At 46.5% G+C, this 21834-nt stretch overlaps 1 protein-coding gene across 4 annotated transcripts in view; it reads right to left on the reverse strand.

Annotated features, from left to right (window-relative positions):
• Window positions 1-21834, reverse strand: part of LOC146080281 (carbonic anhydrase 3-like) — a 77701-nt gene that overhangs the window by 41091 nt on the left and 14776 nt on the right. The window contains exon 1 of one of the 4 annotated variants that reach the window (XM_083187365.1): window positions 11475-11618. The exons of the other annotated variants lie outside the window; for them this stretch is intronic. Within the exon in view, the coding sequence (XP_083043491.1) occupies window positions 11475-11490 (16 nt within the window). The 5' untranslated portion in view covers window positions 11491-11618. Of the gene's footprint in view, window positions 1-11474; window positions 11619-21834 lie in introns of those variants that run through there. 4 annotated transcript variants of the gene reach the window in all.

Below are 21834 nucleotides of genomic sequence, written 5' to 3' on the forward strand. Positions count from 1 at the left end.
TTTTTGTAAGGATATCAATATGCCTAGCCCAAGCATGTTTAAATTGTTCTGCTGTATTTGTCTCTACCACCTCTGATGGGAGGCTATTCCACTTATCTACTACTCTTTCTGTGAAGTAATTCTTCCTCAAATTTCCCCTGAATTTTCCTCCTTCTAGTTTCAGTCCATGTCCTCGTGTCCAGTTACTCCTATTCCTGTGTGTACCTTGTTAAAACCCTTAATATATTTGAAAGTTTCTATCATGTCCCCCCTTTCCCTTCTCTGCTCTAAAGTATACATATTAAGATCTTTTAGTCTTTCCTGGTACGTTTTGTGATGTAGGCCATGCACCATTTTAGTTGCCCTTCTTTGTACAGTCTCTAATGTATTTATATCCTTCTGGAGATATGGCCTCTAGAACTGAACACAATACTCTAGATGAGGTCCTACCAATGACCTATACAGTGGCATTATTACTTCTTAATTTCTACTGCTGATACCTCTCCATATGCAACCAAGCATCTGACTTGCCTTCTTCATTGCTTTGTTACATTGCCTACCTGCCTTTAAGTCCCCTGAAATAGTGACACCTAGATCCCTCTCTTTCTCAGTAGTTTCCATTATAGTGCCATTTATACTGTATTTAGTCTTTGGATTTTTGAGACCCAAGTGCATGATTTTGCATTTTTTTGCATTAAACTGTAGGTGCCATACTCGTGACCATTCCTCTAATCTACCTAGATCATCAATCATTTGTTTTACCTCTCCTAGTGTGTCTACCCTTTTGCATACCTTTGTGTCATCTGCAAAAACGCACATTTTACCCTCTATTCCATTTGCAATATCACCAATAAAGATATTAGAAAGCACTGGTCAAAATACAGATCCCTGGGGTACTCCACTTGTAACCTTTCCCTCCTTTGACTGTACTTTGTTTACTATAATTCTATATTTTGTTTGACATGATCTTCCCTCAGTAAACCCATGCTGTTTTGGATCCTGTAAATTACTGGTTTTGAGATATTCTACAACTCTTTGTTTTAAGAGTGTTTCCATCAATTTCCCTACTACTGATGTAAGGCTCACTGGTCGATAATTGTTTATCTCTTCCTTGCTTCCACTTTTGTGCAGTGGGACTACATTCACTGTTTTCCAGTGTTCTGGGATTACTCCAGCAGCTAGTGACTGGTTGATTAATTCTGTTAATGGTTTTACCAGCTCCCCTTTAAGCTCTTTTAGTATCCTTGGATGTATCCTGTCTGTATTGATTTATCCACTTTCAGTTTTGAGAGTTCTGTTAGGACTTTCTTTGCGATAATTAGGAAACAAAATGGCGCTAGCGCATTTTTCCTCAAATAGTCCATTTAATAGGATGCGCAGAGTCCCGTAAATCGCATTTTTTCCCCGAAAACTCGCACTTTCTCAATATGCGGGAAAAATTAGCATTTTTATCGCATCCAGATGTTTTTGCACAGAAAAGTATACAAAACGCATATTTAATAGGATGCGCAAACAGAAATCGCATCCATTTGAGGTGTCTATAAATCGCACTTTTTTCAGACCAGGTTCTGATGTGCGAATTGGTCAGAGACATGCACAGATCATTGTGATCTGTGCATGTTTCTGTTGTAAAAATTTAATAAAAAATGTGAAAACAAAACCGGAGTGGGGTCCCCCCTCCTGAGCATAACCAGCCCCGGGCTCAAAGAGCTGGTCCTGGTTTCATAAAATCACGGGGCAAACCAAATAGGGGTACCCTGGATTTTATAAAACCAGCACCAGGCTCAAGGGCCGGTCCTGGTTCCCAAAATACGGGGGACAAAAGATCGAAATTGGCACGCAGAGAGTTGGTCTGAATGGCCCCCTAAATTCAGTGTAATAATAAAGCCGTTTGGTGTCTGTGGGTTACATGCAAAAGCAGCAAATGTTTACCCTGCACAGAAAAAAATCTAAATGTATTTCCCCCCTTATGGTTTGTTCCAGATACAAAGTAACTTTTTTTTTTTTTTTGCTTTACTTCGAAAAATGGATCAGGCCCAGTAAAGGTGCATGCACACTGGGTGTTTTTGCCCCAGCATGTATGCACAGCAATGAGCGCTAAAATTGCTGGTCTGAAAATCATGCATACACACTGAGCGATTTCTTCCAGCCATTTTCCCTGCTGTGTACGGCTTTCCATAGCAGGATTATTTGGAGCACCACGTTCAAGCTCAATTTTATTTTAAGCGCCAGATTCAAGCCCAATTGTCCATATTTGAAAGTTTTCAACTAACTTAATTGGCCCAATTATTATACTGTATACCATTTTTTTAAGTAAAAAAAACGGGCTCAAAGTACCTCATAATCAAATCTTTTTTAATCAGTTTATTTAAAGTATTTAAATAAGTGTAATTAAAGTATTTGTTTCAATTTAAAATAATTGCTTTTTTAATTTTTTGGGATGACTCAAATGACCCCAAATTACTTTTTTTTCTATATTTTTTTGCATGTAATTAAATTAATTGAATAAGCTTTTTACAATATTTAACCTTTTGAAAAAATTTTTAACAACTTTTAAGTGGTACATTATTTTCCATATGTCCACAAGTAGTCTTCTATATAATTATGCTAATGAGTTTGTCGCAGGTTCTGTCCAGTTTTTTTTTTTAAGGTCTAGAAAAGTCTCTGCACTTTTCATGCTCTGTTCTCAGTTCACCTTTGGGACAAAATTCTCAAGAGTTGTGTGAATATTGTATTTGAATTGTACATATCTTAGGTACGTGCATGAAGGCGAAACGTGTGAATCTGCTGTCAAAGTGTGCAGTTTTAACACCTTTGTAAACTTGCACCTAACTTAATTCTCCCCTAAATGTAACATATTATATAATGTTCTAGCTGAATATCAAGGGGAAAACTGCAGTAGTAGGGTTTTTTGATCCAGCCACAAATCAATGTGGGTTTAGGAGCCTACATGATGTTTCAGAAAAGACATTGAAAATACTGAAACATAAAAACATAGAATTTGACGACAGATAAGAACCACTTGGCCCATTTAGTCTGTCCCTTTTTTAAACATGTTACCTCAAACCATATTTGATCCTTATTTTTTGTAAGGATATCAATATGCCTAGCCCAAGCATGTTTAAATTGTTCTGCTGTATTTGTCTCTACCACCTCTGATGGGAGGCTATTCCACTTATCTACTACTCTTTCTGTGAAGTAATTCTTCCTCAAATTTCCCCTGAATTTTCCTCCTTCTAGTTTCAGTCCATGTCCTCGTGTCCAGTTACTCCTATTCCTGTGTGTACCTTGTTAAAACCCTTAATATATTTGAAAGTTTCTATCATGTCCCCCCTTTCCCTTCTCTGCTCTAAAGTATACATATTAAGATCTTTTAGTCTTTCCTGGTACGTTTTGTGATGTAGGCCATGCACCATTTTAGTTGCCCTTCTTTGTACAGTCTCTAATGTATTTATATCCTTCTGGAGATATGGCCTCTAGAACTGAACACAATACTCTAGATGAGGTCCTACCAATGACCTATACAGTGGCATTATTACTTCTTTATTTCTACTGCTGATACCTCTCCATATGCAACCAAGCATCTGACTTGCCTTCTTCATTGCTTTGTTACATTGCCTACCTGCCTTTAAGTCCCCTGAAATAGTGACACCTAGATCCCTCTCTTTCTCAGTAGTTTCCATTATAGTGCCATTTATACTGTATTTAGTCTTTGGATTTTTGAGACCCAAGTGCATGATTTTGCATTTTTTTGCATTAAACTGTAGGTGCCATACTCGTGACCATTCCTCTAATCTACCTAGATCATCAATCATTTGTTTTACCTCTCCTAGTGTGTCTACCCTTTTGCATACCTTTGTGTCATCTGCAAAAACGCACATTTTACCCTCTATTCCATTTGCAATATCACCAATAAAGATATTAGAAAGCACTGGTCAAAATACAGATCCCTGGGGTACTCCACTTGTAACCTTTCCCTCCTTTGACTGTACTTTGTTTACTATAATTCTATATTTTGTTTGACATGATCTTCCCTCAGTAAACCCATGCTGTTTTGGATCCTGTAAATTACTGGTTTTGAGATATTCTACAACTCTTTGTTTTAAGAGTGTTTCCATCAATTTCCCTACTACTGATGTAAGGCTCACTGGTCGATAATTGTTTATCTCTTCCTTGCTTCCACTTTTGTGCAGTGGGACTACATTCACTGTTTTCCAGTGTTCTGGGATTACTCCAGCAGCTAGTGACTGGTTGATTAATTCTGTTAATGGTTTTACCAGCTCCCCTTTAAGCTCTTTTAGTATCCTTGGATGTATCCTGTCTGTATTGATTTATCCACTTTCAGTTTTGAGAGTTCTGTTAGGACTTTCTTTGCGATAATTAGGAAACAAAATGGCGCTAGCGCATTTTTCCTCAAATAGTCCATTTAATAGGATGCGCAGAGTCCCGTAAATCGCATTTTTTCCCCGAAAACTCGCACTTTCTCAATATGCGGGAAAAATTAGCATTTTTATCGCATCCAGATGTTTTTGCACAGAAAAGTATACAAAACGCATATTTAATAGGATGCGCAAACAGAAATCGCATCCATTTGAGGTGTCTATAAATCGCACTTTTTTCAGACCAGGTTCTGATGTGCGAATTGGTCAGAGACATGCACAGATCATTGTGATCTGTGCATGTTTCTGTTGTAAAAATTTAATAAAAAATGTGAAAACAAAACCGGAGTGGGGTCCCCCCTCCTGAGCATAACCAGCCCCGGGCTCAAAGAGCTGGTCCTGGTTTCATAAAATCACGGGGCAAACCAAATAGGGGTACCCTGGATTTTATAAAACCAGCACCAGGCTCAAGGGCCGGTCCTGGTTCCCAAAATACGGGGGACAAAAGAGAAATCGTTAAACACATTAAAAATAGACACCCATTAAAAATAAAACTTTAATACATCCAAAACCCACACATACTGATACTTACCTATCTTGAGCCCGTAGGTAGGTCCCTGGGTCCGGTGCTCTGGGGTCCGGGGCTCCAGGGCTGTAGAGTCCAGGATCCGAAGAAATTCATAGGGGGACCTGTGGAAGACAATCCTACTCACAAAGGTCCTCAGGCGAAGCTCTGTCCTCTTGATCCGACGTAGTTCAGGTCTTCTGCCCCGCGTCAGGTCTTCTGCGTCTACTCCCGCTGGTACCCATCTGACGAACTAGCCGGAGAGACTCTGAAAATGCGCACATTTCCATGACTTAAAATCGCCACAAATCGCACCATATCGCAATTTTTCCCCGCGATTTCGCATTTCATTAAATATGCGGATTACAAGTGAAAAATGTGAGTTCTAAAAGTGCGAATTTGCGGCGATATGGTGCGATTTCTAAAAATGCGATAAAATCGTATTCTATTAAATGTCACCTTATATGTCATACTTCACTCTGAACTGTCCTGTGTTCCCCAAATTCAAACTGTCTCAAACTCAGGCCATATGCATCTAAACATATATTCAAAATACGTCCTTACCGTAATTGCACAAGACACTACTAATGGGCCCTACACACATGCCGATGTGTGCAGGGCTACCTAGCTATGCTAGGTCGGGCTGTGCTGCGCAGCTATCGCCTAGCACACAGAGCTGACAGCCCACACACAGAGCGAGCTGTCAGCTCTGTGTGCTAAGCGAGCAGACAGCGCCAGTGTTCTCCAGTGGGAGAACACTGCCGATGCCGAGATTGATGGACACTGTCCATCAATCTCGGCCAGCGATAAAGACGCGCGGGGACGCGCACGGATGCCGATACAGCCCCCACACATACACCGATGTGAGGGCATTTGCTAAGCGACTTTGCCAAACTAAGCAAAATCGCTTAGAAAATGCCTTAATATCGGCATGTGTGTAGGCCGTATAATCCATGTTCTCTTTATCTCCCTCATTGATTATTGCATAGTCTCTTTACTAGTCTTCCCGAATCAGCACTACAATCCATCATGAATGCAGCTGTGAGACTAATCTTCCTTGCCAGACATTTATTGTCTCCAAAACTGCTCTGTCAGTCCCTTCACTGGTTACCTTTATTTTACTGTATTATATATAAAATACTTTTATTTACACACAAAGCCATAAACCAAACTACACCAAAATACATCTCTTCTATTATCTCAAAATATCTCCCAACTCAACCTCTTTACTCCTGACCAGATCTATGTCTCTCATTTACGTACATTGGGGATGAGGTTTTAAGCCTTAAAAAGAGATAAACGCAAGGGTGATAGAGTGATACATGTACAGCCAGTCAGCTCTTAAATTTCATGTTTAGGAAGTGACAGATAAATGACAGTTAGGAGCTGATTGGCCGGATGTTTATCATTCTTTATCACCCTTGAGTTTATCTTTCTTTTAAGGCTTCTCTCATACTTCACACACATCAACTGTGGGCACTTAGGTAATCCCACTTGTGTCTAATGTATAGCCTGTCTGACAGCTGTGCAAAAAGTATCTACCAAGAGCAGTAGCTGTTGCTATTGGTTTATGTCAAATGTATTTGTGATCCTTCATACAGGGAGGGTCCATACATTTGTATTTACTCCTTGTCCAGTAAAAAAAAAAAAAACCCTGAAACACGCTCATCAGTTTCCAGGGGAGGGAGCAGGGCCGCTGAGAGGGTTGTGTGTTTTTGTGTGTGTGTGTGTGTGTGTGTGTGTGTGTGGGGGGGGGGGGTACCAATTACCCAGGCCCGGGCTTGTTGGAGGGACCTGGCAGAGGCCCTGGTCGGACCCCCTCCGTCCCTCCCGGGCAGCAGCACACACGTACTGCGTGTGGTGTGCTGACAGCAGGCTCAGCGTGAGCATCTCACTGGCAGCGCGAGAGCTCATGCTAAGCCTGCTGTCAGCACAGCACATACTGTAAGTGTTTACTGCTGCTGCCGAGTGGGGGAGCACAATAACACCCCCCCCCCCTCGACTTTAGAGGGTTTTTTCAACACTCCTCTAAACATTTAGGGGGCATGGCCTAATTGTGGGATGTGGCCACACCTCTGGAAATTAAGCCACTCCTCCAAAATGTTACCGGGGCCCAGCAAGTCTCTCTGGGAGGTAGTTCCAGGTGATCAGAATTGTGCCATTGAGCGTCTTGCTCCAATTACTTTCCATAACTCTCCAATACGGATCTTGTCCACTTTTTATTGGAGCTGGGAGACTCTACACCAAAACAGGAGTCTCCCGGTAATTCAGGAGGGTGGGCAATTATGACTTACTGTATGTTCCTTATCTCGTTGCTATGATTCATTTATACCAAAACGGAGAACTTAACCAAGCAGAGGTATAATAGAAAGTAGTAACTTAATGAAAAGTGTGGCTGTAATGTAAAAGTTTAGACGTTGGTACAATCTTTATACTCTTACACAGCAATTGTACAGTGAGATTCTAAAATTAGCTCCTCTCTGTCCACGTATATCATCTTTAGTCCAGTGACACAGGTGCCAGGAATTTTGGCTTTACTGAAAAAGCTTTACTTGGCAAATCCGGTGCTGACAGATGGCTGCATGGCGGGGAACAATGAAATACTGCACATATACTGCATGCTAATAAAAAAATAAAATGTGACTGACGTTGTTGGTATGTTTGGGAAAGTGAGAAGTATTCACAGTATTTAGCAAACAAGAATTTGCATAACCCCCAGTAAAACAGCTTGGTAGATCCTAATTCCTGTTGAAAATATTCCTTTTTTTCATAGACATAAAATCTACTGAGCAAAATCACGGCTGTGTTTTCCTGTAATTGAAACAATGTGGTCTAAACATTAGAAATACTTAAATTGGTTTCAAAGAAGTTCTTGAAATTGGGCCTAATTCATGATTGTATGCAATGGTGGACTATCACGCAAGGGAGCAATTATCATCGGACTGCACATATAGGCCCTCATTCAGTATCAGTGAAATGGTTTGCTATCACATGCTTGGAGCCGAGCAGCACATGGCAAGTGCGATACTGAATGATTATGAATAGAGACAGGATTATAAGCATTTGCATATTTGCATAAGTATTTGCATATTTTGCACATTCTCACTGGTTATTGCATATTTTACCTAAAATCTAGTGATGGTGCATATTTTTCCAAAGGGGTCACTTCACGTATTAGGCCCCACCCCCTTTCCACCAGCGAATCACGGCAATGCTTTGCCCTGCTGCTGCTGGCCAGGTAGTGGTAGAGTGTGCAGGCTGGGACAATATGTGCGCAGTGTGTGGGACCATAGATGTACGCTACGTCTGACACTGACACAAAAATCAGTTGGGACGGATGCCGTCACAAAGCTCCTGAACCTTTGCCTACCCCTGGCCTGGGATTTTTCGCCAAGAGAGAGACTTCTGCAGCAGAGGAGGTGGACGGAAGGATTGTGACATCACACGGTGCGGAGGAAACGCCGGGTCACAGTGAGTATGCGGCACAGGGAGGAAGCCTTCCACTGCGCCGCCCTCACATGCTATGCTGATCCATCGGAGCTAGAGATGAGCATATCTCCCAACATGACCCATTTCAGGAGGGACAAAATGCTCTGCTCCTTGACATCCTTGCCAGTTGCAGTTGCAGAGGTGGGACTGCACCACTGTCACAAATTCAAACAGTCCCAGCATGCGGGGCATTAAAGGGCCCGCTGGCACTTGTAGTTCTACAGTACAAAAAGTAGTTCAATAAAACACACTGACACCCTGAAAAATAAAAGTTTAATACACACATAACACACACATACAGATACTTACCTACCTTGAGCCCATAGGTCGGTCCCTGGATCCTGGGTCCGGGCTCCGGGGCTCCAGGGCAAAAGAGTCCGGTTCCGGGGCCTTGGTCTTGGTTCCGGGGCTGGTCCGGGGCTCCAGGGCAGAAGAGTCCGGTTCCGGGGCCTTGGTCCTGGTTCCGGGGCTGGTCCGGGGTTCCGGGGCTCCTGGGCTGAAGAATCCGGGGTCCAGGATCCGAAGTAGTCCACAGGGGTACCTGAGGAAGGAAATCCTACTCACCTGGTCCCCGGCGACGACATCGGCATCCTCTCCGGCAGACTCGCTGCTCCCGGCTGCTGTGGTACCCGCTCTCGGACTGAAGAGGCGCAGAGATTTTCATCTTCCGCGCCTCTCCTCCAGATGATTCTATTGGCCGCCTAGCGGCCAATCAGGAGCCGACTTTCTCGGCTCCTGATTGGCCGCTAGGCGGCCAATGGAATCATTCTGAGAAAAGGCGCGGAAGATGAAACATCTCTGCGCCTCTTTAGTCCGAGAGCGGGTACCACAGCAGCCGGGAGCAGCGCGTCTGCCGGAGAGGATGCCGATGTCATCGCCGGGGACCAGGTGAGTAGGATTTCCTTCCTCAGGTACCCCTGTGGACTACTTCGGATCCTGGACCCCGGATTCTTCAGCCCAGGAGCCCCGGAACCCCGGACCAGCCCCGGAACCAGGACCAAGGCCCCGGAACTGGACTCTTCTGCCCTGGAGCCCCGGAGCCCAGATTCAGGGACCGACCTACGGGCTCAAGGTAGGTAAGTATCAGTATGTGTGTGTTATGTGTGTATTAAACTTTTATTTTTCAGGGTGTCAGTGTGTTTTATTTAACTATTTTTTGTACTGTAGAACTACAAGTGCCAGCGGGCCCTTTAATGCCCCGCATGCTGGGACTTGTGGTTCTCCAAGTCCCAGCATGCGGGGTAGGCTTGCTGGGACTCATAGTTCTACAGTAGAAAACAATAGTTTATATTCTTTTTTTTACACTTTCCATCAGCCCGATGCCCACCGCCCAGGGGCATCAGAGACAGCCCTGGACTTTCAGCATGGGCTGGTAAGTCCTGGAGGGGAGGACCCCTTCTTTGGGGGGGTCCCCACTTCCCCAGGACCCCTGCCCATGCTGACCAGCCAGGGGGTTAATGCTTTGGCCGCGGGACCTTATATAATAAGTGTCCCCCGGCTGTGGCATTACCCTGCTGGCTGGTTGTGTCTGGTGCTGGTTCTTAAAATACGGGGGACCCCTAGTCATTTTGTCCCCCGTATTTTGGGAACCAGCGCCGGACCTTGAGCCTGGTGCTGGTTTCATTAAATCAAGGGGACCCCTATTTGTCGGGGACCCTGATTTTATGTCACCAGCACCGGCTCAATGAGCCGGGGCTGGTTATGCTCGGGCGGGGGACCCCGCGCTCGTTTTTTTTTTTATTTTAACTGTTTAATTTTTTTTTTACACCAGAACCCTGCACAGAACATTGTTATCTGTGCAGGGTTCTGGCTAATTCGCCCATCAGAACCTGGTCTGATTTTTGGGTGAATTATAGACACACTTTATACAAATCGCATACCATTAAATATGCGATTTGTATACTTTTTCATGTGAAAACATCTGGATGCGATGTGCTGCGAAAAGCAGCCATCGCATTTCCAGTGTGTCCAACTTGTTGGCAAAAATTGCACTTTTTTCACATTTTCGCAGCTCATTAAATATGCGAAAATGGAAAAAAATGCGATTTCGGACGTTTTTGCGAAAAAAATCGCAAAAGTCTATTTTTCTCATCCCATAGAATGTCACAATGCAAGCTCTTTGGCTTGAGGCTCATTTTTTCACTGGAACTGGATGGAGGAAGAAGTTCACAGTGAAGATGGGCTGCTGTATCGGCAAATGCTGTGACAGTGACTTACCTGCGATTACCCGGGTTTCATTGGACTATGAGGAGGCAGAATTTGTTGCGGATGTCCACATGAGCCGACTGGTGTTTAGCCGCAGAAGAAACCGACGCCTCAAGGCTTGTAGATTTACACCAACCCTCTCCCCTATTGATGAAGAGGAGGAGCCTGAGGAGGCCTCTGAGGAGCTCGGTGGCAGTGGAGATGGAGGCAGAACTTGCCCAGGGAGCTGTGACATGGCATCTGGCACTGGGCATGCAGAATAGGAGTCGGAGTCTTTAGACATTGACCCTAATGACTTTTATATGTGCTATTCGTTATTGTGGCCTTTATTATCATCAGGCTGCAGATCTACTGCTGGTCGGTAGTGAGGACGATGGCACATTCATGTATATATGTATATTTGTATATTTGTAAATATTGTACATATTAGATATCTATCTATCTATCTATCTATCTATCTATAGATATCACTCTCCGTGTATCTATGTATAACCAATGTACAATAAAACCCTGTATAATAACAGAACATGCGTGTGTGTGATGTGTGACACAACCCTATCTCTCACGCTGCTGTTGCACACCTACACATCTCACAGGTTTTGCTCATTTGCATTCGCCAGCAATTCTGTTGGTTCAGTTGGTGTGTTTTACAGCTGCAAAATGTGATGCAGCCGCTCTGACTCAGCCGCATAGTGTTATACAGTATAGTTATTGGTACCGATAACCACAACGCCATAAGATGCTGGTATGTAATGTTGTGTAACATAAGGTATAATATATCCCGTTCTGTACATTACTGTGGATATAAGAAGTCACCACAGAGGTCTGTGTCCTATGTAATAACCAAGGCTACTGACCTGTACATGGTCTCATCTCCCCGGTCACTTCTAATATCCGTATAAATTATAGAAGGGTGAGCACTACCCCAAATAGTGGTGGAGATACATGAAGCCTGGTGAAGTGATAAAGTGGCACCAGACAAACAGCTCCCAACTGTCAAGTTACTGGCTGGGTTAGTAAAATGACTATTATGAGCTGATTGGCTGGTGCGTTATCACCTCACCAGGCTTAATAAATCACATTTGACCAGTGGAAGCAGCCCTTCTTCGACAACACTGTGGTTGCCATGGGCAACTTCTCCATTTTATCTACAGTATAATGCAGTGATGGCTAACCTTGACACTCCAGCTGTTGTTAAACTACACATCCCAGCATGCCCTGCATCAGTTTTAGCATGGCCAAATAGTAAAGCTATAGCAGGGCATGCTGTGGTGTGTAGTTCAACAGCTGGGGTGTCAAGGTTAGCCATCACTGGTATAATGACTGCAGGGTGTGTAGTTCACAGAGGGAACCATGCCGCACACCCTGCATCCCTGTATTATACCTAAAGACTTGCTCATGCGCAGTACATCAACCACCAGGAAACCTGCACATGCTCAGTAGGATTTGGCTGAGTCAGTGCGCTCAGCTGTGCCACCAAAGAGAGAGGAGGCAGACTGCATGGATCCTGCACATGGGACACCTACTCTCTGAGCTCTGTAGCCGCTGTTGCCTGATCAGTATTACATGGTGCATACTTGCCCACTTGAAAATCAGTTTGAGGGAGATTTTAGATGCTAGCAAAATGTATTGAGGTGCAGCGTCGCGCACCATTGAAGGGGCGTGCCTAGTGACACCTATGGTCGTGTCTAGTGACACCTATGGGCATGTCTAATTCCACCCAGGGGTTTGTCCTGCAGTGGCTAGTGAAAAAAAAATATATACAATATATATATATATATATATATATCAGGGGCGGATTGGGGACTAAAAGTGGCCCTGGAAATTTCCTGGAAGTGGCCTCATGTAGGCGGCAACAAATCAATAATAGGTGGAGCCAGCATAACAGTAGACGGCATTACTACAGTACATCACTATTCTTAGAAACACCGATGACAGGCAAGACTAAAGCATCAATAGTGTCTGGAACTATACAGCACACATTGCAGCACCCTTTGACTGATATGGCACACTTAACAGCACCCTTGCAGTAAGAAGAACAATATATATATTTTTTCTTTTAATTAAAAATAGAATAAAATAGAATAAAAATAGAATTATATAACACACCTAGCAGCACCCCTGAAATTATACAGCACACATTGTATCACCCTTGAAATTGTACAGCACACATGGCAGCACCCCTTGACTGATATGGCACACTGATAACAGCAAACTTGCAGTAAGAAAAAAAACAACAACATTATTTTAATTTAAAAAAAAAAGACAGCTGCCCTGGACTGATACGGCACACATGGCGGCACCTCTGGACTGATACGGCACACATGGCGGCACCCCTGGACTGATACGGCACACATGGCGACACCCCAGGACTGATACGGCACACATGGAGGAACCAGTCAGACACAAAGAGAAATTTGTTTAGGGATGCCGAAGAGCCAACATCATGTGCATACATACATTTCTACACCACCACCCTCATACATACATACATACATACATTTATACACCGCCACCCTCATACATACATACATACATTTATACACCTCCACCCTCATACATACATACATACATACATTAATACACCGCCACCCTCATACATACATACATACATTTATACACCACCACCCTCATACATACATACATTAATACACCGCCACCCTCATACATACATACACTTATACACCACCACCCTCATACATACATACATTAATACACCGCCACCCTCATACATACATACATTTATACACCGCCACCCTCATACATACATTTCTATACCGCCACCCATATACACACATTTCTACACCGCCACCCTCATACATACATACATACATTTCTACACCGCCACCCTCATACATACATACATACATACATACATATCTACACCGCCACCATCATACATACATTTATACACAGCCACCCTCATACATACATTTATACACCGCCACCCTCATACATACATACATACATACATACATACATTTATACACCACCACCCTCATACATACATACATTTATACACCGCTGCCCTCATACATACATTTATACACCACCACCCTCATACATACATTTATACACCGCCACCCTCATACATACATACACCCTGCCGCTCTCATACACACATACACCCTGCCGCTCTCATACATACACCCTGCCACTCATACATACACCCTGCCTCTCTCATACATACACCCTGCCTCTCTCATACATACATACACCCTGCCGCTCTCATACATACACCCTGTCGCTCTCATACACACATACACCCTGTCCCTCTCATACACACACATATACATACACCCTGCCGCTCTCATACATACATACACCCTGCCGCTCTAATACATACACCCTGCCTCTCTCATACATAAATACACCCTGCCTCTCTCATACATACATACATACATACATACATACATACACCCTGCCACTCTCATACATACACCCTGTTGCTCTCATACATACATACACCCTGCCGCTCTCATACATACATACATACACCCTGTCGCTCTCATACATACATACACCCTGCCTCTCTCATACATACATACACCCTGCCACTCTCATACATACACCCTGTCGCTCTCATACACACATACACCCTGTCGCTCTCATACATACATACACCCTGCCTCTCTCATACATACTGTACATACACCCTGCCGCTCTCATACATACATACACCCTGCCGCTCTCATACATACATACATACACCCTGCCGCTCTCATACATACACCCTGCCGCTCTCATACATACATACATACACCCTGACGCTCTCATACATACACACGATACATACATACACCCTGCCTCTCTCATACATACATACACCCTGCCACTCTCATACATACATACACCCTGCCACTCTCATACATACATACACCCTGCCACTCTCATACATACACCCTGTCGATCTCATACATACACCCTGTCGCTCTCATACATACACCCTGTCGCTCTCATACATACATACACCCTGCCGCTCTCATACATACATACATACACCCTGCCGCTCTCATACATACATACACCCTGCCGCTCTCATATATACATACACCCTGCCGCTCTCATACATACATACATACACCCTGTCGCTCTCATACATACACCCTGTCGATCTCATACATACACCCTGTCGCTCTCATACATACATACACCCTGCCGCTCTCATACATACATACATACACCCTGCCGCTCTCATACATACATACACCCTGCCGCTCTCATATATACATACACCCTGCCGCTCTCATACATACATACACCCTGCCGCTCTCATACATACATACATACATACACCCTGTCGCTCTCATACATACACCCTGTCGCTCTCATACATACATACACCCTGCCGCTCTCATACATACATACACCCTGCCGCTCTCATACATACATACACCCTGCCGCTCTCATATATACATACACCCTGCCGCTCTCATACATACATACATACACCCTGTCGCTCTCATACATACACCCTGTCGATCTCATACATACACCCTGTCGCTCTCATACATACATACACCCTGCCGCTCTCATACATACATACATACACCCTGCCGCTCTCATACATACATACACCCTGCCGATCTCATACATACATACACCCTGCCGCTCTCATATATACATACACCCTGCCGCTCTCATACATACATACATACATACATACACCCTGTCGCTCTCATACATACATACACCCTGCCTCTCTCATACATACATACATACACCCTGTCGCTCTCATACATACATACACCCTGCCTCTCTCATACATACATACATACACCCTGCCGCTCTCATACATACATACACCCTGCCGCTCTCATACATACATACACCCTGCCTCTCTCATACATACATACATACACCCTGCCGCTCTCATGCATACATACACCCTGCCGCTCTCATACATACATACATACACCCTGCCGCTCTCATACATACACCCTGCCGCTCTCATACATACATACATACACACGATACATACATACATACACCCTGCCACTCTCATACATACATACACCCTGCCGCTCTCATACATACATACACCCTGCCGCTCTCATACATACATACACCCTGCCGCTCTCATACATACACCCTGTCGATCTCATACATACACCCTGTCGATCTCATACATACACCCTGTCGCTCTCATACATACATACACCCTGTCGCTCTCATACATACATACACCCTGCCACTCTCATTCATACATACAGTACATACATACATACACCCTGTCGCACTCATACATACATACACCCTGCTGCTCTCATACATACACCCTGCCGCTCTCATACACACATACACCCTGCCGCTCTCGTACACACATACACCCTGCCGCTCTCGTACACACATACACCCTGCCGCTCTCATACATACATACACCCTGCCGCTCTCATACATACCTACACCCTGCCGCTCTCATACATACATACACCCTGTCGCTCTCATATATAAATACACCCTGTTGCACATACCACCACTTTTATACATACATACACTGCTGCTCTCATACATATATACATACACACACAGATGGTGTCATATATATACATACATGCACCCACCGCCACTCTCATCATACATATATATGCAAACATACACGGCCTCTCATATATCCATCCAATCATACGACACACCTCCTCCAGCTCCATAAATATATACAACCCCCCACCCTCCCGAGTCCCCAACAATACAACAAATCCCCAGTGCAGCCCCATACGCAATTGCAAACACCAACTCCCTCTTCTCCCCCTCCCCCCACCCCTTATTATAACAAACTATAGTGCGGCACCAAATGAGTATAGTAATCCCCCACCCCACTGGCCACCACATTCACACTGACACCACCTGCCCCGGGTGGTGACTTTATCAGCCACCACTACTCCGGGGCGGGCATCAGTTCACAGAAAGGGCTCATTACTGTTACCGCTGGAAGCCTGCAGTGCTACCATCTTCCTGCTTCTTATTGCACTGCCGCTTCTTACGATGGGGCACTGCTTCCGGCTCCTTAGTCCCGCTGGACTGTTCGGCGAGTCGGAGCTCCTGCCGCGGGGGCAGCAGTGGAACCTGCTGTGCCTTCTGTGTACTGTTCTGACTGCACACAGGAACCCGGGCCGCGGTGTGGCGCACATCAAAAATGTGCAGTGACAGGTCGCTCTCGCTTGATAAATTGCGGGCCCTCAAAAACGGCCGGGGCCGGCCCAAATAGCTGATAATGGGACTGGTCTGGGGGGCAATTGTCACCCGGCCCAGCCCGCCACTGGGTGTCAAGCAGAGCAAGAGACAGTGTCAGAGAGTGAGACAGAATGAAAAAGGATGTTAAGAGGGATAGAGGGATAGGGAGAGGGAGAAAAGAGTATAGAGTGGGGCATGGAAAGAGAGTGAAAAAGACAGGAGAGAGAGATAACCAGTAGTTAGAGTGGGGAGGGGGATAGGGGAATGGAGAAAACAGAGGAGAGTAGGGGATTTAAAAGTCTTGAGACATCACTTTATGTACCATATATTTACAAAGATTCCCTCCCCCTCCTCCTCCGCAGTACTTGAGTGAATTGTGTCCTCTTTCTGTTCTGAATCTGTACGCTGCGCAGTGTGTACCTGTCCTGAAGCAGTGGCAGAGAGTTCCTAGTCAGCAGGCTCACGATTACTGGGTCTTCACCACGTTTCCTCACCAGAGCAAGCACCTTGCCAGCGTCAGCGGGGTGATCATCATCGCGGGAGTGCGGCGCTGCTCTGCTGGTGGGGTGCGCACTGGAGTGCGGCGCTGCTCTGCTGGTGGGGTGCGCACTGGAGTGAGGCGCTGCTCTGCTGGTGGGGTGCGCACTGGAGTGCGGCGCTGCTCTGCTGGTGGGGTGCGCACTGGAGTGAGGCGCTGCTCTGCTGGTGGGGTGCGCACTGGAGTGCGGCGCTGCTCTGCTGGTGGGGTGTGCACTGGAGTGCGACGCTGCTGGTGGATGGGATCAGCGTGTGATGATGAGGTCAGCATAGCCCGGGACCACGCTGCTTGTGTGGTGATCATGCTTGCTGGGGAGCTGCGTAGAGCCGGGCGGCCCCGCCTCCTCTGACTGGATAGAGCAGGGGTGGCCAACCTGCGGCTCATTAAGGAGAGAGACGCAGATTGGCCACCCCTGCTCTATGCAGTCAGAGAAGGCGGGGCCGCCCGGGGACACGGGCTCGGGCTGCTGCCTGCCGCCGCGTACAAAGTGCAATGAGGGTCCTGGCCGCAATTCGGCCTCAATCTAATCGGCCTCCCGGGAAACTTCCCGGTCAGTTTAATGGCCAATCCGCCCCTGATATATATATATATACATACATACATACATACATACACACACACACACACACACACACATTTATCTTATATATTTGTCCAGATCTGTCACAAATCTAATTTTTCCTCCCAGGACATGCCCACCCCCTGCGGAAGCCTCGCTCTGACTCCTGCCCCTCTCCCTGACCTTCCCCATATATCGACAGAGGGGAGGGCTGAGCAAAAAGCCCACTTACTTGCTCCTTCACTTCTCCCTCCCTGGGCAGCAGCTACATGTGTGCGCGGTGAGTGCCTGTCTGTGAATGGCATCATGGCGTTCAGCCGCCACACGTGCCTGCTCTATGCATATGTCACCCTTATAACCGCTCGGTAGATACACTAACTATAGTTTGCTGCTGCCTGCACCCATGGCGCTAACAAGCTTACATATCAGCCGCCCAGGGGACTCACGTACGGGGTCTCCACTCTCAAATACACAGCCCTCCTGGGTGCATTGCTAGGGTCAGGAGGGACAGTACTGCTGCTGTGCCCGCCCAACTTACATGGACAGCACAAACTTTCTCACAATAAACTGGATCACTGACCAGTGGTCATCCGCCCCTCATCCACCTGCAGCACCCCCCATCCACATGTGGAAACACTGCACCCGCCCCTCTACATGCAGTACCAACCTCACAACCATCCATAACAACCATACACTCCATCCCTCTCCAGCACCCTTCACGCAACCCAACCTACAACCCCATACCCACCTCTGCCCAAACATCGCAAAAACTGCAACAACCCCACAACCGTCACTACAACACTGCTACTACTACTACTACTACACCACGCACATGTGGAACATCCGCACTGCCTACGCTACCACCTACAGCTCACCCACACCTGCTCATCTCACACATATCACCGTACCCGCTCTACCACCTGCAGCCAGGGGCGGGCTGGGCTGGGGGGCAGGGTGCCATGTGCCCCCCGGGCCGCTGAATCGTTTTGCGCGCGGGCCGCCATTGTTCTGAGGCTGCTGCTGCAGCCAGACTCACCAGTTTCCGAGTGGTCTCCATAAACATGGCCGCCGGCCTCCTGCACTGAGGACATGTCTAGTGCAGGAGGCCACTACAGAGATTCTGTATGTTCCACCTACTTCCTGCCTGTGCGTTACACTTTCTTCCCTATGCTGCAGCCTTCTTCACTGTCTGGCATCAAGGTAAGAGGGAGTGGGACTGTACAGGCTGAGCAGCCTGTAAGGTTCAGTTATTATACAGGGGGGAGCAGCCTGTGGGGGTCCCATTATTATTATACAGGGGGAGCAGCCTGTGGATGTCCAGTTATTATTTTATGGGGGAGCAGCCTGTGGGGGTCCAGTTAATATTATAAGTGGGAGCAGCCTGTGGGGGTCCCATTATTATTATTATACAGGGGGAGCAGCCTGTGGGGGTCCTGTTATTATTATACAAGGGGAGCAGCCTGTGGGGGTCCTGTTATTATTATACAGGGGGAGCAGCCTGTGGGGGTCCCATTATTATTATACAGGGGGAGCAGCCTGTGGGGGGTCCCATTATTATTATACAAGGGGAGCAGCCTGTGGGGGTGCTGTTATTATTATTATTATATTATACAGGGGGAGCAGCCTGTGGGGTCATGTTATACAGGGGGAGCAGCCTGTTGTGTCCTATTATTATAAAGGGGGAGCAGCCTGTGATGTATTTTTATTATACAGGGGGAGCAGCCTGTGGGGGTCCTGTTATTATTACACGGGGAAGCAGCCTGTGGGGTCCTGTTATTATTATACAGGGGGAGCAGCCTGTGGGGGTCCTGTTATTACACAGGAGGAGCAGCCTGTGGGGGCCCTGTTATTATACAGGGGGAGCAGCCTGTGGGGGTCCCGTTATTTTTATACAGGGGGAGCAGCCTGTGGGGGTCCCTTTTATATACAGGGGGAGCAGGTTGTGGGGGTCCCGTTATTGTTGTTGTTATTATTATTATTATTATTATTATAATAATAATACAGGGGGAGCAGCCTGTGGGGTCATGTTATACAGGGGGATCAGCCTGTTGTCTCCTGTTATTATAAAGGGGGAGCAGCATGTGATGTAATTTTATTATACAGGGGGAGCAGCCTGTGGGGGTCCCGTTATTATTATACAGGGGGAGCAGCCTGTGGTGGTCCTGTTATTATACAGGGGGAGCAGCCTGTGGGGTCCTGTTATTATTATACAGGGGGAGCAGCCTGTGGGGGTCCTGTTATTATACAGGGGGAGAAGCCTGTGGGGTCCGGTTATGATTATAAGACAGGGGGAGCAGTCTGTTGTGTCCTATTATACAGTGGGAGCAGCCTGTGGTGTACTTTTATTATACAGGAGTAGCAGCCTGTGGGGGTCCCATTATTATACAGGAGGAACAGCCTGTGGGGGCCCTGTTATTATTATACAGGGGAAGCAGCCTGTGGGGTCCTGTTAATATACAGGGGGAGAAGCCTGTGGGGTCCTATTATTATTATTATAAGACAGGGGGAGCAGCCTGTTGTGTCCTATTATACAGGGGGAGCAGCCTGTGGTGTACTTTTATTATACAGGAGTAGCAGCCTGTGGTGTACTTTTATTATACAGGAGGAGCAGCCTGCGGGGGTACTATTATTATACAGGGGAGCAGCCTGTGTTATCCTGTTATTATTATAAGACAGGGAGTAGCCTGTGGTGTCCTGATATTATACAGGGGAGCAGCCTGTGGTGGGAGAGAGGAACAATAAGAAATCCTGAGGCAGCCTAGGCTTATTGGTTGGGGGAGAGGTACGTTGCACTTACACTGCCGCACCCGTGCTCGCGCTGCCCTGCTCTCCTGGTCCCGCTCGCTAACACTGCTGCTGGCCCACTGCTGCACCTCAATTGTACTTCTTACACTCAGCTGCCTCTTCTACTCCGGGGCCGGGCGCTGCCGCTCCTGCTCGTAGTCCTGTTCCTGCTGCCACGCAGCCGTACCTCATACAGTCTCCGCTCCCATGGTAACCGCTACCCATACAGCCCCGCGGTGGCCGGGATTTAAATATCATGACTGACATACTGTAAAGACGTCATGACATCGCGCATGCAGGCCCCGCCCCCGGAACATTGCGTTCACGTGTGCGCAGTGAGTTCCGGGAGGAAGCAAGTGATTTGCGGGGGGGGGGGGGGGGGGGGGGGAGAATGATTAAAAAAACGGGAGCCTCCCGCTAAATGCGGGAGAGTAGGCAACCCTGACATGGTGTCGTTTCAGCCAATCCTTAGTTTTGGAATGTGGGGAAGTATGGAACTGGTACAATAGTGACCATGGACTGCAGGAACATTGATGCTTGTTTCTCAATAGAACACAGTGCTTGTCTCCAGTAGTACCACTACAAAACGGTCTAAGGGAGGGTGTGTAATGTTATGGCTGATCCCATTATTCCTCCCTCCCCAGCTCAGCTCAAATATGCATCTACTCATACGCACTACAGGTGGTGCTGCTGTGGGCACAGCTGTCCTAGGCCTGGCCTCTGACACCCCACACTGCCTCCACTGAGCTGCCCCGCTGAAGCCCACTTCTCCCGGAGCACTCAGCGCAGGCTCCTCCTTCACCTCCAGATGCTGGAGGCCATTTAAAATGAGGCACCATCTTGTGAACCATTACAATATTCATTATTCCTTATACAACCCGTGGAATGCCTATCTCACATGCAAGTCAATGCCTTATGACTTATACAACAAATATAGATGTATATAGTACATACTTAGTCACTGTATATATTATAGTTGCCTACCCTCATTCATTCTGCAGGAGACTCCCATTTCAGTGTGTAATCTTCTACCAATGACCTTGTAGCCCCAACCATCCCCCCGTTGTTTGCCACTGCCGACATCGATGCTGCCCCCCCCCCAGGTCCTCACCACGGCCAGTATCATGCTGGGTACATATCAACTGATCTGATCGCATCGGGA

The sequence above is a fragment of the Crinia signifera genome, chromosome 5 (assembly GCF_055691185.1).
Source record: "Crinia signifera chromosome 5, ASM5569118v1, whole genome shotgun sequence".
Classification (NCBI taxonomy): Eukaryota; Metazoa; Chordata; class Amphibia; order Anura; family Myobatrachidae; genus Crinia; species Crinia signifera.